The sequence below is a fragment of the Strongylocentrotus purpuratus genome, unplaced genomic scaffold (genome assembly GCF_000002235.5).
Source record: "Strongylocentrotus purpuratus isolate Spur 01 unplaced genomic scaffold, Spur_5.0 spur5_scaffold_11, whole genome shotgun sequence".
Classification (NCBI taxonomy): Eukaryota; Metazoa; Echinodermata; class Echinoidea; order Camarodonta; family Strongylocentrotidae; genus Strongylocentrotus; species Strongylocentrotus purpuratus.
In genome coordinates this window covers 9,322,299-9,347,407 of record NW_022145596.1, presented here as the reverse complement: position 1 = coordinate 9,347,407, position 25,109 = coordinate 9,322,299, and the positions used below count along the sequence as shown (strand labels likewise).

General features: G+C 38.4%; 1 protein-coding gene across 2 annotated transcripts in view; it reads right to left on the bottom strand.

Moving 5' to 3' along the window:
- LOC584852 (short transient receptor potential channel 4) overlaps nt 1–23,753 on the bottom strand; it is a 29,587-nt gene extending 5,834 nt beyond the window's left edge. Inside the window, exons 1-12 of one of the 2 annotated variants that reach the window (XM_030980570.1) lie at nt 23,489–23,753; nt 13,861–14,080; nt 12,598–12,618; nt 8,949–9,128; nt 5,872–6,205; nt 5,238–5,407; nt 4,114–4,462; nt 3,580–3,719; nt 3,013–3,128; nt 1,973–2,206; nt 1,073–1,268; nt 78–272 (exon numbers count right to left, since the gene is read on the bottom strand). In XM_030980570.1, the coding sequence (XP_030836430.1) occupies nt 78–272; nt 1,073–1,268; nt 1,973–2,206; nt 3,013–3,128; nt 3,580–3,719; nt 4,114–4,462; nt 5,238–5,407; nt 5,872–6,205; nt 8,949–9,128; nt 12,598–12,618; nt 13,861–14,080; nt 23,489–23,493 (2,160 nt within the window). In that variant the 5' untranslated portion in view covers nt 23,494–23,753. The remainder of the gene's footprint in view (nt 1–77; nt 273–1,072; nt 1,269–1,972; nt 2,207–3,012; nt 3,129–3,579; nt 3,720–4,113; nt 4,463–5,237; nt 5,408–5,871; nt 6,206–8,948; nt 9,129–12,597; nt 12,619–13,860; nt 14,081–23,488) is intronic. The other variant, XM_030980571.1, reaches the window with a different exon arrangement.
- Nucleotides 23,754–25,109: the final 1,356 nt, after the last annotated feature.

Genomic DNA, 25,109 nt, shown 5'->3' with positions numbered 1-25,109 from the left:
TATATAAATCTTAATGAAACACTGAAACATCGAGTTAGAACTAAACTCGAAGAAATGAAGAAAGGGAGGAAACTTACCACTCTGTTGACACTGGCTTGTTTCTTTAGCTTCCATTGGCAACAGCATATATTTTTCCATAAATATCGGAATAAATAGTAGAATGACTTTGGGCTTGGAATGGTGTTGAAGGGGGAAGGAAGGGTGTTGCCTTCTTCGAAGTAACTCATCCACAGCTTGGCTCGGGCGAACTTCCACTCCATGTCGGCTCGGGTCTAAAGAGATGGAAATGGAAGGGACAAAGAGAGGAAGGAGGAGGAGGAGAAAGAGGGAGATACAGAAAGGGGAGTATAAGAGAGAGAAGTGACAAAGAGAACATGGGAGGCAGGAAGAAAGAGATAGAGAGAAAGGAAAAAGAGAGAGGAAGAGACAGGGAAAGAGAGAGAGAGAGAGAGATAATATTACTTTTCTCGAGATCGTGTTGAAGGAAATAAAATCAACGTTGTCGCATCGTGGTCTAGTGGATACGTCACCGGACTGTGGATCACATGGTTCGCGGTTCGAGTCCCGTCGCTGCACTAATGTCTTTTGGCAAGATAGTAATCTACACTTGCCACTCTCTACCCAGGTGTAGTAAATGGGCACCTGGTATGAATTTACTCTAAGGGCCGCTGGGCTTAAGACAGTGTAATGATAGTACTTTGTAGGCGCCTTCAACATCACCTGGGATTGATATGTGCAGAATATAAATGTAGATTGTATTATTATTATTATTATCAATGTTACTATTATCACTACCTGCAGGATATACCATTTGTTAAATATTTGCTATTAACAATAACGACAGAGAGTCCCACAATATCATATACATTCTCGTTTTTTATGCAGTCCTAGTCCAATCCTAATTCGTTTCGAAAAGAACATGCTCATAAAAGGATCGTAGTACATAGCCGAGTTAAGTTGTTCAGTAACATTTATCACCAGATGAAAAAAGTGAATAACTTCAGGGATGAATACTGAAATACTACAAATGAATGAAATACAAAAGAGTGACTGTCACTTCATCTCGTTATACCTGAATTTTCTGGAACGAGGTGTTCATCATGGCGATGAGGAGATTGAGAAGGATGACAATGGTGATGACGCTGTATGTGCAGAGCATGACGGCGCCGATGAACACGGTGACGTCATGACTTGTTGGGAGGTTGACTACGGATACCTGCAGCTGGCCAAAGATGGCCCACATCAACGCCTCCAGCGACGTCAGCATACTGGTAATAAAAGATCAATCAAAGAATCATGTGTTATCATCTAGACGCGGCCTACTCCTAATGCGTTACACACGAGGCGTCATTTCAATTACGCAGTTCGAGGACATTCGGGCGTACACACGTACAAAGTACAGGCGCAATATCTAGCCACGGCCGCAACCTCTTGAAGCAGGGTGTGATGGTCTTGCCCTAGGCTTCAGATTTGTCCGAAAAATCTACTTTAATGGAACCCTCGAAAACCAATCTACACAAACCAATGAGCCCCAAAAGAATATAACCATGTAGCATCTGGCCATTGTGGGCCTACTTTTTGCTGTTTAGGTGTATATGACATAAAATCTGTGGAATTGGACAATTTGAATGGCGTAGTGAAATGACGCCTCAATGACACTATGGTCGTTGAAATGGGGCGTCATTTCGATTGCATTGTTACCACGTTAATGAAGCATTCCGTTAATAGTGAGACCCAAAGGTTACAGTGATTCAGTACGCTTTCCATCTCCTTTAATAGCAGCAGACGCTAAACAATAACTAAACGTAATTAGCAAATACATTAAACGCTGTCTTTTACAGTGTTGATTTTGCAATTACTTGGTAAACAATGTCACTCTCACGCGGTGTTTCAAAGACCAGCATCCGGTCTACCATTTCAGTAACTTTTTGTTTAACTCTTGAACATTAGCGGTGCAGTTTTTAATACTCACTTTGAGAATACATTATGGTCCTGATTTTCACAGGTCACCCCGGTGCACCCACTACCGTCAGGAGGGGGGCTGCTATACACCCAGTAGAGCTGATTGAGACCGGCTGCGAAGGAGAAGAGGACGAGGATGGCTAGAAAAGCGAACTTGATGATGTCCTCGACCATGCGTCCTAAGGAGATCTGGAGAGGTCCCAGGTGAGAGTTTGCGGTGAAGAGGTATACCAGACGAAGCATGCTGGAAAGAGCAGAAATAACAGGTGACTAAATAAAGGGACAAAATTAGGGAGTGGAGATTGTGCACACAGTTTGTGCGGGCAAGTATTGAATCCAATGACTGGGGTAATAGTATATCTGTAAAGCGCTTAGAGACATTTGTATTGAGCGCTACATAAAAGCGGAATATTATTATTATTATTATTATTATGAGACACTGGGGGAGGGGGGGGGGAGGAGATTTGTTCTTGTTTTGTTTTTTCGCTTTATATTTTATAGCTTGTTAACCATTTTTGTTTCTTTATCTGTCGGCAATTTGGTTCGACACCCTCATCCTATTACCTAGCAAACCCCTGGCGGATGGACATCATCGGTTGTAGGACACAAGCTCCACCGGCAATTTGCTCAGTGGTTAACTTCCTACACAAACAGACAAACCGATATCCAACGCCACACTTGCCTCTTTACATAAAACTCAATTGCAACCCTCATCCTTACCCTATATTTTGACGAAATAAAGCCAGAAGCAATTAAAGTCGAAGCAAATGTCGGATGAACTATACTTTTCTCGAAGCATTTACGACGGTGAATGCTGCTTTTGCTAGGAGCATGGGATCCAACATGTCCTTAATGTTTTTGTATCAAGTTCTTAATATCACATGAAGCAAGATCCCTTTACAGATACAGTTCTTCCTTAGCACATTCGTTCAAATGATTCAATCTCTGTTGTAATGCAAAGCTACCCAAATCAGGTGATACATTTCATTCAAGGCTCTCTTTATCATATAAATCATCATCTAATATAAATCATCGTCTAATAGTAATTACCTCAATACATTTGCGACGGCGAAGGCTGCTTCAGCTAAGAGCGTCGGATCCCACATGTCCCATTCCGCTCGTAACAGGTCCTTATCGCCGTAAGACTCGTTAAGGATTATGTGTATCTGTTGTCGAAATGAGGAGAGAAGCCATCGAAATATTATACTGTTTCTAAATCAAGATTCATTCCAATTATCGGATACGAAAAATGAACCATTCTGCAGTGAATGGCGCTTGCGACGAGCTTAATTTGAAGAAACTTTAGAGCACTTGCAAAAAAAGTCACGTTGTGAAAAATACAATCACATTATTAATACACAAGTTTTAAGAAGACTATCACTTCAAATTTTTTATTTTTCATGTTTTATGTAACGTGGCTTTTTTAAAATAGATTTTCTATTTATTCATTCATAAAACCCCATTCGTTTGTAGAATATTACATTCCGCAGGGTTATTGTTGTTTGACTCTTTGTTGCAGTTCTTTGTCATTACCAGAGTTCAGAGGTATAATTTACTTTTATTCAAAGATGTCACCAAGCATGCCAATATATGACCGTATGGTCTGCTTATACTTACATTTACGTATGCCGTGACCCTTAGACCTATGACTGTTATATAAAGCGAGTTGGTTATGAAATCGAGTAAATTCCACCAGTCATGAAGATACTCGATTATTCCCGCGTCCCAGAGTTGTTTGATTTCTGCCCACACAAACCCTGCAGAAGAAAGAATACAAATGATAATTTATATTTGTTTTATCTTTTAAAATGTGGACGATATATTTTTTGTTGATTCAGCACAAAAAAATCCTTGAAGTAGCTAAGGATGTGCAGAACATAAAACATCGTTTGTGTAATTTTAAGTTTTACAAAATCTTTCGTCACCATGGAAATATGACATCCTAACCTTTGAACATTTCCTGTCGGCAAATTGAAAAGAAAAATAATGACATTTTTTCCTGTTACAATTTCTTTCGAGGAATTTATTGGCAATCTAGAACCCTGTCAGAAAGTTGGAACATCTGAGGACCATTTCCAGCTACTTTTTTTGGCAATTCTTTTGCCCCCCTTCCCGTATTAAAAAAACTGCCCAGCGATGCCCTGTACTCACCTGCGATCCACCAGGCGATAAGGAGCTCGACATCCGTGGGCGGGGGACCACGCATGTCGACGCGAGTGGACGTTGACTTGTTGGTGAATTCGAGCGAAGCCATGAGAAGTAAGACGACAAAAATCAAATAGGAGGCACTATGACAAATGAACTGGATGAATGGAAGACGAAGTATCCGACCAAGCTTAGTCTTGGGCGCCAGGAGGTACATGAAGGAGAGCAGAGGAAAGGACATGCCCACAAAGAAGCTGATGACCACCTTGAGGGTCCAATGCTGCCTCCGCCAGCCCGGTAGGCCCTGGTACCACTCCTCTGCGAGCAGCTGCTGGCAATTCGGATGGGCCGTAAACTGAAATGAAAAATTGTATGTGTAAACAAAAAGTGTCTTGGATTAACCCTTTTAAATATAAACTTACCAAACAGCTTGTATGCATTCATTTCTTAAAACATCGACGTACCGGAGTGTTGGCTCAGTCAGTAGAGCGTCCGCCTCACAACCGGGAGGTCGTTAAAAGATGGGAGTTGTTGCTACCTTGTTTGGCGTTCAACAATAAGGGGATAGAGCAACGTCGATCTGGCGCTGCTCAGTGGCTGCCGGGCTCACGATCAATTGGGCAAAAAGAATTTCCGTTTCGGTTTAATAAAATTTGGAGTGGACTATTAGGCTATTATTAGTATTATTATTAGTATTAGCTTGTATGCATTCATTTCTTAAAACATCGACGCTTTAATTGCAAAATGAAACCTTCAAATGCAGATAGATAAAATGGGAAATAATGGTAAGGCACTTTGAAAAGTATGAAAATCAATGACGATACTACCACTATCAGCATTTTCAATTTGTACCCAATGAACAAACTCAAGGAAAGACATAAACAAGAATAAAGGATCACATTTTTGCAACAACCATGCCAAAAGCCAGGCTTTATCAATGGGACACAATAATTGCACCTTTAGTCGGTCAAAATTTGCACCCCTTTTATTTTTAGGGATGCTGCTATTGTAGGCCTACTGTTAGAGTTCTTTAGTGCTTGGTGTCTAAATCGGATATTTAAAGGACAGGCAAAGAATCAAAGAAAGACAAGAAAATCCAATATAACAAGTATAAACGCCGTGGTATTTACCGCTTTTTGCTTGTACTTGATGGCAAGTCTTAATCTGCTGAGGGGTTCCTCACTCGATGGAGCATCTTCATCGCGGTTAAGGATTGTTGAAAGTTCATGAGATCCCCTCGTCTGGTCTAACAGCTGTGTCGCAAACACTCGACAGTTCTCAGCTAGCTTCTCGTACTCCTCTGCAAAAGCAGCCAAAAATAGGGGAAAAGGACATTAAACTAACGAATAAAACTTATTGAGTTAGATTTGGTTTGCTTTCGGTTAAGAGGTTTCGGTTTGGTTCAGTTATCACTGGTTTGATTTGTTCAGGTGAGATGCATATTGGCTCGGTTTGGTTAAGCTCGGTTTGTTTTCAATTTGGTTTCATTTGGTTTGGCTTGGTTTAATTTGATTTTGCCTCGTTCAGTTCAGTTTTTTCCCGTTCAGTTTGATAACAAGTCGTATTGTTATTGGGAGGAGAAAAAAAAACATACATTGATCAGCGTAGGTTCTTTTTAGTTGATGTAATTCGTAATACTAGTAGTACAAACCTGTAGAATGTCCGTGTGTATTTTTTAATAGTTGGTCGTTTACAGTTTTGGTTAAAATGCTAATGACAGTAACACATGCCTCTTTCATTGCCTTCAATTACAACATTACATACCTTTGAACTCGTTTTCTTTATGACTGAGTTTTCGCAGCTCCCAACTCAACTCAAAGGCAGTGAGTACGGGATCATCGCTGGACAGGGCGATCAGCGAAGAGCTAGCGAGGGCACGGTAGATATTTAGCCTTGACCGCGAATGTCGCAAGCCATCGTGACGTATGCTGGCCTTGCAGTCGTCGCAGCCGCACTTGACATCGTGAGGTTTAGGGATCGATGCCCCGCGTTCTAACAGCACTTTGAGGATCTCGTAGTTGTTCCGATGAGCCGCCATGATAACCGGGGAGATGTCCGAATCGTAGTCGGATTCTTGGGTCTCTTGCAGTATCCGAACCTGAGTTAAATATGACAATTATTGATACATGCAGTCAAACCTGGATCAAATTCAAGTTTGATAAATATTTTTTGTCAGTAGTCCTGTTGTGTAAATATTCATGCTGTGTTTCTGGCAGTATCTCAACCTGAATGAAATAGATGGAAATTGTTAACAAAGTTCTTGAGTACATGTACATAATACTGAATTGTGATCTCATTTTGTATCAGTAGTTGAAGATGATATTTATCTTTCTTAAAAAAGGCAAAGGTCTACGTGGAGGTTACTTGCCCTTAAGTCCCGAATTCGTCTCGCATTTTCCCAAGGTTTGGCAATTTGGTAATTATCGAAACATCCTTCATCATAATATAGGCATTCCAGTCGAAAGCAGAAGAAAAACATGGCTGGTTGACTATGATTGAACAAGACTCTCTAAATTACATGGCAGTTAGTCACGAAATAGAATAGGTGTACCAATGAGTTTCCTCAGGTAGACAAAAACTCAAATAATAAAATGCCATGTTTTGAAAATAAACTATGCTTTGTAACAACGGAGAACATTTTGAGAACGTTATTAGCAGCAGGGTTTGATAATTCACGCGAAATTGCACATAATTTTGTCGTTTTTAGTTTTATATGTTGTCTGGAACGCTATATGTTTTTTACCAAAGTATATTAGGCATCACGCCGGTTAATGGTAGACGTGGCGTTGCCATGGTGACAAGGACCAAAGAGAGAATCCCTATATTTAATGGGCCATTTATCGCCGTGAGATCTTCGCTCTTCCACGATGACGATTATTGCTCTCCTTAATTTCGAAGATCGATTTCAACTCAAAAGAATGAAATATCAGTGAGAAAATATTGGTGGCCAGCTAATCATCGTAATGCCTCGAATATCCATTTGATCGGCTACGTCATTGGTGGCTGGGGAGTTTGTATGATGAATGAGCGGTTATGAAAAGATGTCTTCGCTAATAATACTCTCCAAATGATTGCAAGCGAGTTTGCGAGGAGGTGATATTGGAAGGAATAAGATTAATGTGATAATTTCTAGAAAATAATAAGGCTCATAAATTTGGATAAAATGGATGAACAATCGTAATTTTTTTTTTTTTTTTTTTTTTGCTCATGGTATTTTTAAAGGTTAATAGAGGAATATGAATTTCAGCCATGCCGGCTAACTACCTGCAAAAATAATTGTTACAATAATTTCCGATAGCTTAAAGTGTTTGATTTTTCAAAGTATACCATCTTAGATTTCAATGCTTAAAGACGATATCTGTTTCTAAAATACTAATACAGAGAGAGAGAGAGAGAGAGGGGGGGGCGGGAGATATGTATTCAATTAAGTTTAATCCCGTAATGCCTTGTGAGATTTTACGAGAATCTATCCTGGCGGTGAGGATTAGAGAAGCACTTTGTTCGTCGGGAAAGGGATTCTCGTTCAAATTATTTTTCGGATCGAATCTATTAGGATTACTTTAAAGGTACTATGTCCCTTTTGCAGCCAACCTCAAATGCTGTAGAACTTTGCAGGAATTATGAATATGTCATGTATGTCCTATCTGTGAAATTTAAACGTTAGCAGTGTCCTCATATTCAAATTATGCAAGGAAAACCGTTTACTTGCTAGACTTCACTGTTAGACACTATTGAGTGACTGACTGGCTTTTTTTCTTCTTTGGTAATAACATACATGAAAAGAGTTGTAAAGGGTACATGAGTATTTGTCTACATCAATAACCCACTTCTTGTGATGGCCAAGATTAAACTGATTGAATCTTTGCGCAGCATAAAACGTATGAACATTCGGTACAATTGTCTGAAAATCAAGATTATTACTTTTGGGCTCTATAGCCCTAAAGTCGATTTGACAACTAATAGTCATTATTTTCCCACTTGAAGACATTTTCAAGCACCACCTTTTTTAGGGAAGTTCTAAATTAGTATTATCTTTCAAATGCAGTTGGGATTTAACTTTTTCATTTTTTTGGCCTGCAAATGGGACATAGTCCCTTTAATAGTACACAGTGAAATGGTAGAATGGCTTACAATATCCGTTCATGACTGATTCATGAGAATAAAAATATTAGTAGAGACTTTTGCACGACGAGAACGTGGCCTGCTCGTGTGAAATCATTTGAAGGCAATGTGACATCCTTTTTAGACACTGACAGTGAGGTCACATTGCCATAAAAGGGTGTCACAAGGGCAGTCCACGTTCTCGTCGTGCAAATCTAAAAGTCCCTTCTGTCTCCCTGTGGACAGGGGTCGACAAACTCTATTAATTAATCATGAGGATAAACGAAAAAGATCTTGTATACTTGTGAGAAGTAGTAAAGTAAAATCATAGAATTACTTCCAATATCCGTTCATGAATGAATTATGAAAATGAAGATCTTGCAAACTTGTGCAAAGGAGTAATACTAAAATTTTAGAATAACTTTCAACATCCGCTCTGATGAATGAGTCGTGAGAATACAGGTCTTGGATACTTGTGTTTAGTAATAAATTAAAATCTTAGAATAATTTACAATACCCGTTTATAAATAATCATAATAATAAATATCTTGTCTACTTGTACAAAAGATTAAAGTACGTGTAACAGCGTAAAATATGGGATAAAGGACGTTATTGCCGGGGCTGGGATTCGAACCCACAACCCTAGGATTGAGAGTCTAGGGAGTCAACCACGACACCTCCAATACAATTCTTCATGACGTAATAATGTCAATCGTAACAGTTAGAACGATAATACTTACATGGAGATCCTTCTTTGGAGGTTTATAGTTGAGGAGGAGTTCGACGGCCTCTACCACCTCCTCGTCGATGGCGTGAAGGAGAGCGTCGCCCACGTGTACATGGTAACGAAGTAGGAGCTCAATGATCTCGATATTCTCATTCTGGATGGCGATCTGGAGCGCAGTTCTACCAAGGGGATCCTTTAGGTGAAGAGGATAACGGAGAAGAAAGAAATAACATTATTATAAGAAATACCTTTCAAACATTTAAAAACGAAATCCAGACATTTTTCCTCTGTTGGTGACTTCGTCAGCGATGTGACCTGGCTGACCTTTCTGATGTAATGGGCAATACATTTTAAACAATCTTGAATTCCTCATCGGTTGTACGATCTATGTAACTTTTACCTTAATTCTCTTAATTTTGTTTAGCGGGATTACTGCAATTTAGTGTGCCTGCCTGTTTCTCAGCATCTCAGTCTTTTTCATGTTTTCGTTCTCCCTTTCTTTATACCTATCTCTCTGGTCCCCTCTCTCCTTTTCTCTCTCTCTCTCTCTCTCTCTCTCTCTCTCTCTCTCCCTCTCTCTCTCTCTCTCTCTCTCCATTTTTAAATTGCGCGACTGTTGTCTTGCCTTTCAAGTTCATAGACCTGCTAGCGTATAATGTAGCCAAAATTTTCAATAAGGGATGAGAAAGGGGAAAACCCGTTCCAGATGAAAAAAAGTCAAATAAGGAAAAATGCAAACGCTGAAAATTCAGAGGTGAAAAAGTCAGAGGCAAAAAAGAATAGAGTAGAATAGAACGAAAGATCTAAACATTTTTGCTTACTGTTTTGTTCAATTCTGGATTAAAAGTAGACACAGCCCGCCCCTTTGAAATGAACACGGATTTTCCATCTTAATTTTTCTCTGCTTCCATCTTTGACACAATCATTTCGCCTTTCTCCATTCTAACATTCACATAGGCATTCCTTTGACTTTTTTAGTAGTGAGTTTTCCTTTTTTCATTTTTACATAACCACGTTTGATTACTCTGAAAGTCTAACTAGATATCTAGATATGCGAATTCTATACTTTACATACCGTTGTTATTATGGATGCAATATCGGGCCTATATACTCTATATACTCTATATATATATACTCTATATACTATATACTACATAATATTAAAAATACAATTATTTGCCCTTTCAATTCGATGCTGTTCTCTCTTTACCCGTAACAAGCGGAAGCACTTTGCTTTCCTAGACGAACGCAATATCTACAATCCCATCATTGGTAAAAGTTCTTTACTGGAAAGATGATATTCTTGTTATCACCCTAGCCATATTTAGTGTCCATTTTTTAGGTTATTGATATCTTAAGTGTCTTCTTCCATCAAAGTTCAAACTTCGTATCAGAAGCAATCCTATACATATTTCTGTCATTAAAATCCGCAGGCGTCATACAAAAAAATCCAAGATCTATTTCTAAGTGGTAGCTGCAAATTGAGAGCTATTCGGTATCAAGTTCAAGACCACGAGGCACGAGCTAATAATATAAGCATACTTGATCACAGATTCATAGAACCAAAGCTTGGCAGACAAATTCCTGATAATGTGACACCGTTTTCTGTAATTTCAAGAGACCGTTAATTTTGGACAATGCTGATAACAAATCAGATAGGCAAGAATCTGGTATCACGTTTTGACTATTGCTAGCCCTGTCATTATTAGCTGTTAGGATCATGTTTAATGGAAGATGGGTAATCAGGTCCACTGCCTTGCGAAAGAGGTTATCAGAGGTATGCAATCGGGAGTGAGATTATAAAGCGTTCTTTTCTTTTCCGTTTACATAGTTTACGCATTCTGTAATGTAGCCTGAAGAAAGGCGTATAAACTGGGGATAGAGGGGATAATACTCTCTCCCAATCAAAATGGAAAAGGGGAAGGAGAAGAGAGGGTACTAAGGAAGGGAGGGGGGAATTCGGAGAAAGAGGAAATTAATAAAGGTGGTAAATAGAAGATAGCTCTCCCATCCTTTTCTTCTCTATCGCTTTACTCCTTAATTTGTATCCAATAGATAAGACGCTTGACCCCTCCCCTTACCAATCATGACGGCGAATGTCCCCTCAGTTCCTGGGCCAAAACGCTGCACCACTGGTTCAGAGGGATACATGTATATTTCAATACCTGAAAGTTCTCAATTTTTTTTTTTTAAATTACAAAGTTGTTTTTTCTCTATATCTATAAAGAATATTAAGTAGTAAAATAGTGAATTTCTCATCAACATCATCGTCATCATCATTATCGTTATTATTATTATTACTGTCATCATTACTGTTATATTTATTGATATTATAATTATTTTTATTGTTATTTTTGTTGTTATTATCATAATCATTACTATTATTATTTTTGTATTATTACCATTATTTTCATCATCAGTATTAACATCATCATCATAATCATAATCATCACCATCACAGTAATAATCATCATCATTTAATACAGTAAACGTTAACGGAAATGTAAAACCATTTTGTTAGCCCCTTCCACCGATATTAGTATTGTCATAACCATCCAACTTCTTACAATTTAACAATACACGCCGGTACGAGACCTCAAATCACAATTAAAACCCTGCATTCATGACAGGATGAATTAGAGGGTAAACTCTCTTCTAGGCCTATCATCATCATCAACATCATCATCACCATCATAGTCATAATCATCATCATGTTTTGTTAGCACCTTCCACCGAGTTAGTAATGTCATAACCATCCAACTTGTTAACATTTAACAGTACACGCCGATACTCAAATCACAATTACAATCCTGGCATTGAAGAGGAAACTTTCATCTAGGCCTAAGCACGACTGGGTTTGTCAGTCGAAATGTATAATTAAAGTTGGATACTTGATCGTGTTTTGATTAAAGACAGGGGAAGAGCGTTTCCTACTTGTATCGCGTGCGATTTGAAGGTTGCTACTAATGAGAAAGGCAAAACTTCACCTTTGTGCAATAATCATTCTCTTTGTATTAATGCTGTGTGTACGTGGCGAACACTTCATCTCAGGCGAGGCACAATTATTAAAAATGCATTTTGTGACTTCTTGTTTTTTGTTTTTTGTTTAAAGTTCATCAATAATCTTCAACACAAATATCATGAACACTAAAATCAATGTCATGCTGTTTTAATCGACCTACACCATTAACTATAAAATCGCATGTTAATAATTAAAAAAATTATTAGTAAAAAAAATTGATAACCATGATATCATTTAATGTAATATTACTTATGTGTCATACAAATAATATCAGCTAATAACCGCCACCGATATCATGTCATAGGCAACTACTTTTTTTCTCTCATTAAATGAAAAGAAAATTAAAAAAATGAAAAGAAAGAAACAAGAAGTACAACAAAAGAAGAAAAAATAGTGCACTGTCCTAAACAATAATTTTCCTTAAAATTAGTATTTCCGAAATTTTATTTTTCTTTGCTATAACTTCTTCTTATTTTTACGAAGTGACGGTAGTGAGGAAAATCGTCACGCAAAGTGAATGCAATTTTTTTCACTACCGTCACTTCGTGAAAACAGCGAGTGTCAGGAAAATAATGCGGGGAATTAAAAAAAATGAAATGAAACAGAACATGTGATGAATATAAAATGAAGAAACAACAACCTTTGGTTCTCTTCCATTCACCTATAAGAGAAAGTGATAAAAGAGAGAGGAGCAAAAAGATGTAATCCGGGCAGACACAAAGAAAGCAAGCTTTCGAATCTCAACCTTGATATTTATATTTTCTTTCTGTCCAATGAGGACATGAAAGTTGCCATGATTTATTATCATGCATTGTTGTGATAAGGATTGGTGATATAGGGGGATGGGGTAGGGGAGAAAGAACGAGAGTGGCTCGAGAGCGGGAGAGAGAGAGAGAGAGAAAGGAAAAAGAACCCTTTTATTCTTGTCGTGGAACCCCGATTCCGTGTCTTTTATACAAGTTATTTTAACTTTTAAGTTTTCCAAAGAGGATTATAAAAATATGAAGGACGTGGAAAAAGAGCATGGATTGTATCATAAAAATATGAAGGATGTGGAAAAAGAGCATCATGATGGATTATATAAAATGTTGAGATCCACGTGCATGTTGCCAAACACATATAAAATGCGTGTATAGACAGGGAACTGACTTCATGGATTATTCATCTCTTCGTATACAAATAATTATGTCGCAACCACATGCGGCCAAACAAATTAATGCAAAATTAATCAATGCATGGGTCGGAAGTAAATTCGTTGGTTATCAAGAAACTGACGAAATAACGAACGATTATGAGCATATGGTACCATATTATCTCATCATAAAACTCAGTTACAATGCGTTAAAGAATATTATAGGGTACCAGTATAAACCATGCAATCAAACCTTCGCAAAGCAATCATTATCCACCGCTCTATGATCACGATCACGTTTCCGTGACGACGATTATGGGGTACCAGTTTCTCGACAGTCGGCCCTTTATAGCGACAGCCTTAATATTTTTCTCATTCACTTACTCCAAGTAATTGTCATGCTCCCACCAAGATATTCTTGGCATCATCGGAGTTCTTCTGTCTTCCCAAGTTTATGATATTTCCATATTTATGATACATTTATGCCCCTCCCTTTTTTAAATCTCTCTCTCTCTCTCTCTCTCTCTTTCTCTCCCTCACCCAATCCTCTCTGGTTCTTTCTCCCCTACCCCCTCTTTATGCTTGCCGTGGAACCCCCATCCCGTCCCCCCCCCCCCCAAGCCCCTCCTTCTTCTCATCTGCTATTTTTCTTTCTCTCTCTCTCTCTCTCTCTCTCTCTGTATGTCTGTCTGTCTCTGTCTTTCTCTTTCTCTCCTCAGTCTATCTCTCAATCTTTATCCATCATCTCCATGCATCCTCGCACTATCTTACCCTGCAGTTGATGTTGATGTTAAAGTAGATCTCCGCCTCTTCGAGTGCATGGCGGACACTGGCGAAGTCTCCGCGCTCTACCGCCAACAGGTACTGCTTCTCGGCCGGTGATAGGGGCACTTCTTTCCGGACGATCTGGAGGGGGATGCGGTCACTGAGCGAATCGACATGGTAGAACTTGGGCATGATGATACTCCTCTGCCTGGTACCATCACTCCTCCTGAAGAGAGAGAGAGAGAGAGAGGGGGAAAACATTATGAGGATGACGATGATGAAGATAAAATTGATGATAATAATAATTATTATAATAGTAACAATAATAATGATAATAATATTTCATAATAATAAAAGTAATTAAAAAAAAGAAAAATAAGAAGAAGAAATAGAAGAAGAAGAAGAAGAAGAAGAAGAAGAAGAAGAAGAAGAAGAAGTAGAAGAAGAAAGGAAGAAAAAGAAGAAGAAGAAGAAGAAGAAGAAGAAGAAGAAGGAGAAGTAGAAGACGAAACAGAAGAGGAAGAAGAAAAAAGGAGGAGAAGAAGGAGAAGGAAGAAGAAGAAGAAGAAAAAGAAGAAGAAGAAAAGGGAGAAGAAGAAAAGGGAGAAGAAGAAGAGGAAGGAGAAGAAGTGGAATAAAAGGGAGGAGAAGAAGGAAATGAAGAAACGAAGGAGAAGGAAGAGGAGGGGGAAGGAAAACAAGACTATTTTAATAGGTGTTTTTTTCAAGATGAAGGTGTCCAAAAATGATAAAGATACCTGCTTGAAAGATCACAACACAGTTATCTCAAGGACAATTTCAAGGCCCTATTGTAATTCGTATAATAAATACATGTTAAATATAAACTTGTAACAGGGTCGCAATAGAAATAGGGAATACAAATCATGTTCTGATTATGAAACATTGTTTTTTGTAATGCTCGCACCTTTCAAAATGTGGTGGACAAAGTCTTTTCAACGTGTTGTTCTATGCTTAAACGATAAATTACGTTTACAATTTGTCCATATGTTTCGTACATAGAAGGCTAACCCTTAATATATTCTAGCGATACAATAATAATGAAGATAAAAGTGTGTTCTTGTATAGTGCTCGTGTCTGTCAGATTTGACCCTTCTGGCTCTCCACAATTATTACCCCGGCTATGGCTTTCTAGTATATCAGATAATTGATTTCTGCCAGGTTCCCATTTACCTAATTCCCTGGGTGGAATGTGAAAAATTTTGATTAATGTCTTGCCAAAGGACACAAGTGCCGCGTCAGGTCTCAAATAAAGTTTATTAGATGTTAACATGCTCTTTACATATTCATTCTTAAATTATACATTTGCAAAGTTGTTCTCAAGAATCTTTGCAGAATCGTTTTCCTTTATTCGAATCGAGAACGATGCAGAGCTTTTATCCTCATGTTTGTCATCGAGAAAATAATGGGTTAATCAAATAATGATTTTGATTTTGATGAGGTGATGCCTTCGTGAAAACTATTATTTGTTCGAACACCGTCGATTCTGACTTTTACAAGAGCACCGGGGTTCTGAAGGCCAGTGTGCTCTTCATTAAAATGATCTTAAACATCAAATAATATGGCTATGCAACGGGAACACCATGATTTGAAAGTATAAATATATATGTCGTGGGGAAGGGATGGAAAGGGGCATATAACCCTCTCTAAAAGGCGTGCTTTAGAGAGGAAGTTATGGAAGAAAATGTACACACAAACAACAATAACAACCAACAGCACAAAATCAAACATTGCCAACACTCTTTGAGTAATGATTCGGGGCGAATGCCCTCCTCGTACTGACGTACTGGAGTGGAGATACCCCTCCCTCTTCCCATTTGGTGCAACACTAACTAATGACACTCATTCACGCATCAAGCTACAGTCGGACACATTCAAGTGTTGGAATAACTATTTACGGACCTCAAACCCTAGACAACATTGAAATGTGTTTCCATTAAAGGTGAAATTCAAAGAAGATCACACATATTTCACCTAATGCATCACTAGAAACTGGTAAGCTAAAAGATGGCCATCGTACAAGTATTAGGTCAACTACATATCGGGTGATTAAAAAAAAATACAAATACAACCACCTCCATAGCCGCTGGGATATACGAGAGATTCGCCGGAAAAATAACGATGTTTTAATGACGTCACTATATGGACCAACACTGCCCAAGCAGACGACATCCCATAGAGAATGAACATAATGGCAAAGCTATTATTTCTCAAATTATAATAAGTTTAGTGTATATAAATGTAATGGCATGTCAAGCAATTCAAAAAGGGATATGACCCGATTCTGATAACTAAAATCTTTTGCTTGTAAATACACAGGATAGGGGTTAATTAACAATCAAAGAAACCAGACTTTCAAATTGAAAAACCCCCGGAATGATATTAGGACGTCATTTGTTCCCTCTTGAAACGCCGAACATACCCCGGTGTGTGCAGCTGAATATACAATGGCGTCTTATTTTGTTTACAAGCGACAGATTCCTTTATTTTTGTATCGCTGCATTTTTCATCAAAATAAAACCATGCGCGGGGTTTATAGTGAGGCAATAGATTATACATTTAGCCTGACGGTAGTGAAGTAAGAGAAAGAACTCAAGAGAAGATGAAAAAACAGGCACTGAAAATGTGTGAGATGTCATGGGGCATCGTCTGCTTGTGCAAGTCATGTCCATACTGTGATCTCACACATCTCAGCAGCGTTCGGAGAGCTCTTCAGGTGCTATGCCGGGGCTGTATTTAAGCGTTTTGTAATTTATAATAATCATTACTTCGAATGTTTCCAAGCATTGAATTTTGATAACCTTGTCGAATCAAAGTTTCAACTTTGCAATAATGAAAATAAAGTTAGTTTTTAAAATCAATGAATATCTACTTTAACTTGTACTTCTTGCTCTGCGCGTTAAAAAACAATTACGAAGTCACTGACGCACCGACTCTTAAATAGAATCAACTCAAAGTTTTTTCTTCTCAAAAAGGCCATTTGAAGAAGGGCCCTACATGTACGTACATTTGTCATTAATATGCATTATAGTGTTGCATGAGTTTTGCGAGGAGTTTACTTTGTATAATTTTGCTTACGAAGGTGGTCATCATGACAGCAAATGACGCTGTCTTTGACGCAATGCGAGAGTGACACCGTACCACATAGATGCAAAATGCACAAAGTAACATTGCCACATTACTCTGATTTACTGGTGCATGTACTATTTGCCCTCATTGGCTTTGATTAGCGCAGATAATAACGCAAGCAAACGACGCCTCGTCATTATGAATAGTAGATGTAATAAAACCTGCCCCAACGGTATTTCAAGATGATGAGGTGTTTCTAGTGTATCAGTCAAGTCGGTTGGTCGATTGCTTAAACAAATGCCAGGGGTTCAACGAAGATACGCATTTCGCATTTTACATCCCACAACGCATACATTCTTCACCTGTTACCATGGTAATGGCAAATGCAAACCACGTGTCATAAAAATTACAATTTCCATACAGATCGCATCTTATCTCTTACTCCATCATTCCCCACTGTTCCTGTAATCCAAAACTTCAGATTTGTTTATATTTTTTACTAAAATAATGGTGAATATTCTTATGAACAAAATTAGAATGTAAAATTAATTATAATTCGGGTCTTTTAAAAAAAACCTTATTACTCACGTGTCTTTTCTTGTAAATATTTTATTCATTATCGACATTTTATATATATGTTATATTAATGCTGCATGATCTTTTGTATAGGTATGCACGGCCCTCGGAAGAACAGTCCTTGGGTTGAGGTAGGCACCCGTGCTTAAATAAAATGAATGAAATGAAATGAAATCATCAAGAAAGAAGAATAGAACAAAAATTCTCACAAGAAAAGGTGAGGACTAGTATAAAATTATTTTTCATTTGATTACACACAAGGGGGTAACTCATGCATTACTATGTCTCTCCATTTCTTGGTATTCTTTATAGCTGGCCTGTGGTAAATTGAGCGGATAAGTGCAATTTTGCTGATGGTTTTTGCGAAGTAAAAGTCAATTTATTTTGCCTTCGGGCCATGAAGCTGTGCTTGTGCGTGAGGCTGCATAATATTCCGGAAGGAGCGCCGGGTACGTCAACCTGAAGAACGAGGGCAATGGGTTATAGACAAGCAGGAAGGAAAGGTTTGTGTGGAACAGAAAGAAGGGGAGAAATAGAGAGAGAGAGAGAGAGAGAGAGAGAGAGAGAGAGAGAGAGAGAGAGAGAGAGGATTGATATAAAGGGTTTATGAGAGGGATTTGTATAATAGGCATATTCGCGGATAAAGACAAAGACATAATTACAGAGAGAGGGGGAAACACACACAGAGAAATTAACAAGGAATAGAAAAGGGAGGGGAAAGGTAGAAGAAAGAAAGATAGAGAGAGAGAGAGAGAGAGAGAGAGAGAGAGAGAGAGAGAGGGGGGGTGCATACAAAAACATAACGATCCACTAAAATAACAATCCGTAAGTAAATTTTCCTCGTCAATGTTTTGATGATCTGATCCAATTGAAACCTTCAGACCGTCAAGAAAATAACCACTTACAACATTTCAAAGACACAATTAGTTCAGCCCCTCTCTTATACCTCGCCCACAACGCCCCCAAATTATTCCGGGTCAAGTAGGCTTTAATGAAAATGATGAAAAGGAGGGGGAAACACTTTATTTCTTTTTTTCTTGTAGTGCTTGAATGGAGCGTGACAAGAAATTGATCAAGCTGACTGAACATTTTTTCTCTCTCCTTCAACAACTATTCCCCATTTGGTACTTAGCATCGAAATGGGAGCGCGTGGTGTGGTGATGGAAAGAGAGAGAGGGGGGCGCAAGGAGAGGGTGAGATGAGGGTGACGAAACGCCCGACATCTGGATGATGACATTTCAGTTGAGTTGCGACATTATTCTAGGGCGGTGATTCTCTTGAAATACATTCAATTGAAATGACATGCTCTGATGATGTGTATGCACAGTGATCATCCCCTGGCAACGTGATTTCCAGTCCCTTGAAACTCTCAATCACTTGCACAATTGATATATTTTACTAACACAGACCTTGGACAACCACACAAATCATAGTTGGAGTGCTTTCGTCAATATGGTATTGTAAAATTCTAAAAAAACATAATTTAATCATATCATGCTTTCATACTTGATACCCGTATGAGAGGCCACGTGACAATGTTTGCCGAGATCAATTTGTATATGACTCTCCAAACCTAATACATGTAGGCCTTCAACAAAATGATAAATTCATAGAAATAATAAAGATAGAAGTCCCAGGGATTTGAAAAATCTGAACACATAACGTCGATTCGAAAGGAAAAAGAAGGAAAAAGAAAGAAAAAGAACAGTAATTGTTATTATTTCGGAGGGGGAGGGAGGGAGAGGGGGCTAATCCAATAATGCCCCTCAAAGGTAAAGGGCAGTTCTCATTTATGGGGATTTTCTAGTTAAACCGGTAGCTCACAAGACCCATTAAATACGATATCAAAACGCTCGGGGCCTTCTGACGGCCATTGTAACATTCACAAGAGCACCAATTTTACTAGATAATCACCTCGGTGTCAATGCCCATCGGTTTCTTGGACCTCCGGTTAAATGGATAGCCACCATGCAACATTATTAGTCTACATATTGATCATTAGTCAAGAGTTGAAGGTGTCATTCTAATTATACTCTTTATTACCTACACGTCTTCCCGATGTAGATGCAGTATTGCTATCACAGAAATCCAATATATCCACTCTTAATTAGATCATTAATCTTCCTATATATAGCTACGTCACATCATTAACAGTATAGCTGCAAAAGAAAGGGAACATAAATCAGCGCACTAATTAATAAAATCATTCCTCGGACGCCTGTCCGGCTTCTGCCCGCTGGAGGTGCGTGATTCGTTACGAGTGTGATGGCTGGCTAATCTTTTATGCAATCTTATTGACCTGAATTATCTATATATAATGAGAGGGAGTAATGACGAAGATTAATGAACCGATGATGAGACTTGGATCACCGTCCGGTCGAACACGAATCCATGTATAATGACCTTATTTTAGTCCCTAATTTGTCTCTTTATACCTCTGTGTCTGTCTGTCTGTCTCCCCCTCTTTCTCTGTCTTTCTCTCCCTCCCCTCTGTCTCTGTCTCTGTCTTTCCCTGTCTCTCTCTCTCTCTGTCTCTGTCTCTCTGTCTCTCACTCCTACATCCATCTATTCCTTACACGTACGCATTTCCATCAACCAAGGCAAGAAATTGTTTTGACAAAGGAGTATAAATCAGGAGAAGTTTGTTTAGATCTCCTCGCGGTCTTTAAATTCTAGACACTGATCAAAACAAACAACCCCTCCATAACGAAATGATGATAAAGTTAAAGAATGGCTAGAGCAAGCAGAATATCATAATATCATCCTGTATTTAAAGACTATCATTGTCCTTGCAAGTAAATAATTAAATGCAGGGAAAAGGTGAGCTGATATCGGTTATTACTAAAACACAAATTAAATATATAATTAAAACCAAGTATACTGTATAGGCCCATCAATAAATGAATAATTGTGAATAAACTCATTATACTAAAAAATCCATATACCAATAAAAAGATAGATATATATTTACTTTTAATCGATCAACATTAAACTATTTTTTTTCTATGAAGCTTGAAATGTTTTTTTTCGTTGTAATTAATTCTATTTTTCATAAAATTGTAATTGAATTGGGAAAATGTGGGCGGCTAATCACATTTATCTGACATTAGATATTTCAACATATAACAAAGGGGGAATTTAAAATTATTCATTAAATGAAAATGGAAACTAATTTTACGATGGCATTAATTTGTTTTCCTTATTTAGTTCAAATATTATGCCAGTTTTATCGGTGAAATTTGAAATTTTGCGCTCCACACTACCGACAGGCCTAAATCCACCCACGTAATTTGACAAAAGTTTGTATGATTTGTGCTAATATCATGCAATGGTTTTGGGTCAGCATATCCATGATCAAAGCTGGGATGAAAAGATAGTGTCAAATATTCTATTTTTAAAAGATAAAAGAGGATTAAAGGCAATGCACTACAGGTGTATACCATGAAGCAAAGATAATAAGTTGTTTTTATCGTGATCTGTTTCGTGGGCGGCTGGAAAATATAGCCCTCTTATTACTTTCTGCTTCTTTTAGCAACCCAGGCGAAAGTTACAGTGTGATACAGCAACACAAAGTGGTCTAATTTAAAGGTTAATTTTGCAGTGGTGTATATCTGTTTGGCGAAGACGTTGCAGACTCTCTCACCCGTTAACACGCCCTTTGCAATCAGATGTCGTGTGCGAGGATGGGTCGGTTATCAAAATAAACATGACATGGTGAGAGGAAGGAGAGGGGAGGGAAGGGAAGGGAGGAGGGGTAGGGAGGGAGAAGGGGATGGAAAGGGTAGGTAGGGAGGTAGGGAGGGGAGAGAGGTAGGGAGGAGGAGGGTTGGAGAGGGAGAAATGGAGGGAGGGGCGAAGGAAGGAGAGAGAGAGAGAGAGAGAGAGAGAGAGAGAGAGACTGTGGATGGGAATGTTGGGATGTTGCAGACCCCAAAATGTAAAATTAGTTAGAAGTGAATGCCGTGTGGGGGTAAGAGCGAAATGTTACAGGGCATCAACCGTCGTGTAACAACAAACCGCAAATGTCATTTGCCTAGCTGTATTTATCATCGAGATCGATGGCATTCACAGACTGTGTAAGCTAACTCTGATTTATGAGGCGACAAAGTGTCAAATAACCTGTACATGCCCTATGCTGTCTCTCTACTGTTCGGAAAATGCATAAAATGGACGCAATGAAACCTGCTTTAAATTCCTCCTACTAATACAATCGACATATTTTCGGGTGAATTATCGATAGAACCCGTTCCCTCAAAGAACAATGAAACACCCTTGCAATCAGGTATCTTTTGTATGGGCGTCGGTTACACAATAAAAGATGTTGTATTGCCCTTTACGACCGACCCTAAAATCTTGAGATTTTTTTATTTTTGTTACCGTTTTTTTTTTTTAAGCATTCAAAATTGAGAAATATCAGCCTAAAGAGGGGGGGGGGGGAGGAGAAGATTTCCGACCGACCGACCCATGCTCTGGCACCTAAAGAGCAATACATCTTTTGGGGCCTTATCAAAACCAAACATGGCTTGGTGCAGGGGAAGGAGGATACATAGGAGAGGTTAGAGACCGCAAACCTTATCTCCCTTAGATGTGAACACATTGCGTACATGATACGTTACGAGAAAATAGCATACCGCAGTAACCATCTTGTTACGACAAACCTCAAATCTCAATGATGATAGTACAGCTAGGGTTAAGGGTGACACTGGTGTTATAGAGGAGACTGAAAGTGTTAAAGTGATTATTATAATAATGATGATAATAATAATAAGAACAAGAACAACTTTAATATCAATAATAAATTTAATATTAATAATAGTGATAATTACACCAATACTAAAAATAATAATAATAAGAAGAAGAAGCAGAAGAAAGATGAGAAGAAAACAAAAAGCATCATCATCATCATCATCATCATCATCATCATCATCATCATCATCTTCATTTTTATTATTACTGTTATTATTAATTATTAGTATTATTATTAGTAGTAGTAGTAGTAGTGTTATTATTGTCAATATCATTTTAACTTACACTTCAAAATGCCTCATAGTAAAATGTGTTAATGTGTAAAAATAATACCAATCCATGCTTTCTCTCTCTCTCTCTCTCTCTCTCTCTCTTTGTCTCAATTCCTATATCTTTCTCTTTCTGACTCCTTTACTCCTTGACCTTTCTCGCTTTTCGCCCTGTAGCCTTTTCCTCCTCATTTCCACCCTCTTCCTATCTCTTTGTCTCACTCTTCCCCTCACTTATCTTTCTCTAATATCTCCTCGTTCTCTTCCCGCCAAAGATCAATCCTGTAGCCTTCGCGCTCCTGTTGTTCCATCGTGACCTCGATCTTTAACTCAACATCGCGCTCTCTTCGGGATTAAGCCCCGTTTATACACGACGCTTTTAGTCCAACACGATTATGGTTTTATCCCGGCATTCAACCTCTTTCACACATGGCAAGGTTAACCGTCTAAAAAAAAAACCTCCAAGGCGAAAATATGCAAATATGTTTGGTACAATGATAGGATGTGGGGTGACAAGAACAAAGGGCCTCTATACGTACTCGCCAAAGATCTTACACCATGCATGCTTATAACATATTTTCAATTTTACTTTTTTTAAATTTCATTACATTTTGGGGAAGTGGTTTGAATATTTTCTCATGTGTAAACGAAACTTCACTATCTCTCTCTCTCCCCTCTCTTCTCTCTCTCTCTCTCTCTCTCTCTCTCTCTCTTTGCGGATCTGATAAGGTTAAATGTTTTAGATAGGGTTAGGGTTAGTGTTATATATAGATTTTGGTTATGTACTGAAATTAAGAATTCGACTACAGTAAATTGATCACGAAGCAAATTGTCGCTGGAGGATTATCCCCCTCAATCCCCTTGTTTTTTCTCGCTCTCTCTCTCTCTCTCTCTCTCTCTCTCGCTAACGAACTTCTTTGTTTAAACTGAACTACTTACGTGACCTATAAACTTACATCATTTGTTTTGAAGAGGCTATTCAAGAAACACTCCTTGTCGGATAATCAGATGCAACGGAAATGGATAGCACTTAGGCCTACATTGGAAAATCGAATCAAAATCAAAATCAAAACAAAAATAATCACGATATGAAAACTGACTTGGGTCTAGAGCTAAAATAAGGAATTCAAAGAGTGTTAGCTAATACTGCGGAGCAAATTGCCGACGGCGCACAATTTCGTATACCTCGTTCCTTCCCCTTCCTCCCCTCTCTCTCTCTCTTTTACGAAATTCTTTGTTTATATTAAATAACACTATGGCCTAGACACTTACATCATTTGTTGTAAAAAAACAAGAGGGAAAAAAGAGAAAGATGTGCCAGAAACACTCATTTTCATATAATCAGATGCGACGGAAATGGATAGCACTTCTAATGGAAAAACTAATCAAAATCAAAACACTCTTCAAACAAAAATCACAAAAATCACTATTACTGCGTCATGCAGTGCTTGAGAAACCAGTGTTTCTCGTCATTCTCGGCTGTTGGAGTAAGTTATCGTAACGGCTGGCGAAAATAGCTTGAATTGCTTGACAAACAGTGTGAACAAAATAAAAATAATGTAACCTAGAAAATGTCGTAATGCATATTGATTATCACGAACCATGGCAGGCCAAGGCATAGGTGCCTTACATGTAATGATGGTGTAGCAATGGTTGTACTCCGAAAGAGTCGGAGGTTGAAACAGAGAGAGAGAGAAAGAAAAGAGAGAGAGAGAGAGAGAGAGAGAGAGAGAGAGAAAGAGAGAGAGAGAGAGAGAGAGAGGGGGGGGGGGGGGAGAGGGGGGGGGGAGAGATGGGAGAGAAAGAGGGGAAGACAGGTAGAGATCGGAAGAAGTGATGTAGAGAGGCTGATAACGAAGATAGAAGAAGATGAAATAGAGGGTTCATGGGATGGGAGACAAAAAGAGGGAGAGGAAGAGATGGGATGAGAGGAAGAGAGAAAAAGTAAAAGAGAGAAAGAGAGAGATAGAGAGAGAGAGAGAGAGAGAGAGAGAGAGAGAGAGGTTGGGAGGGAGAAATTGGAGAGAGGTGAGGCAGATAGAGTTAGAGGGATATAGAATGACACGAGTGGAGAAAGAAAGGGGTGTAAAACTGATTATAAAGAGTATAATTTACATACAAATTACATGTACTAGGTGTTTTTTTAGAAGGGGCAGTACGAAAAAAGTGCTACATACATTGTAGCCGATACAACCACCCCATTATAAATCATAATCAGTTCTAAATTGAAAACGGCACATTTCACAACGCCAACACCCAATCATAATAAGTCTCTAACTAGGAAAATAGCAGTGGGCGATTTCTACCAAGAAAAGCCTTCTCTATATAGTTTAGATAATCTTTGATTCTTAATTACAAATCTAGGAATTCATCAATCATGGGGCGGAATTCTTTCAAGCCCAGGGAGGGGAGGGAAGTAATGTAGAAAAATCTACAATTGCCCTGCAGGTTTTGAACGATCTTATAAAATAAACTACGTCAAATACATGAATAAAGTGAATAAATATACATGTACATATTCAACATGATGTAAACCAACTGAAAGTTGTACAGTTTTTCAACTTAGGCCTTCGATAA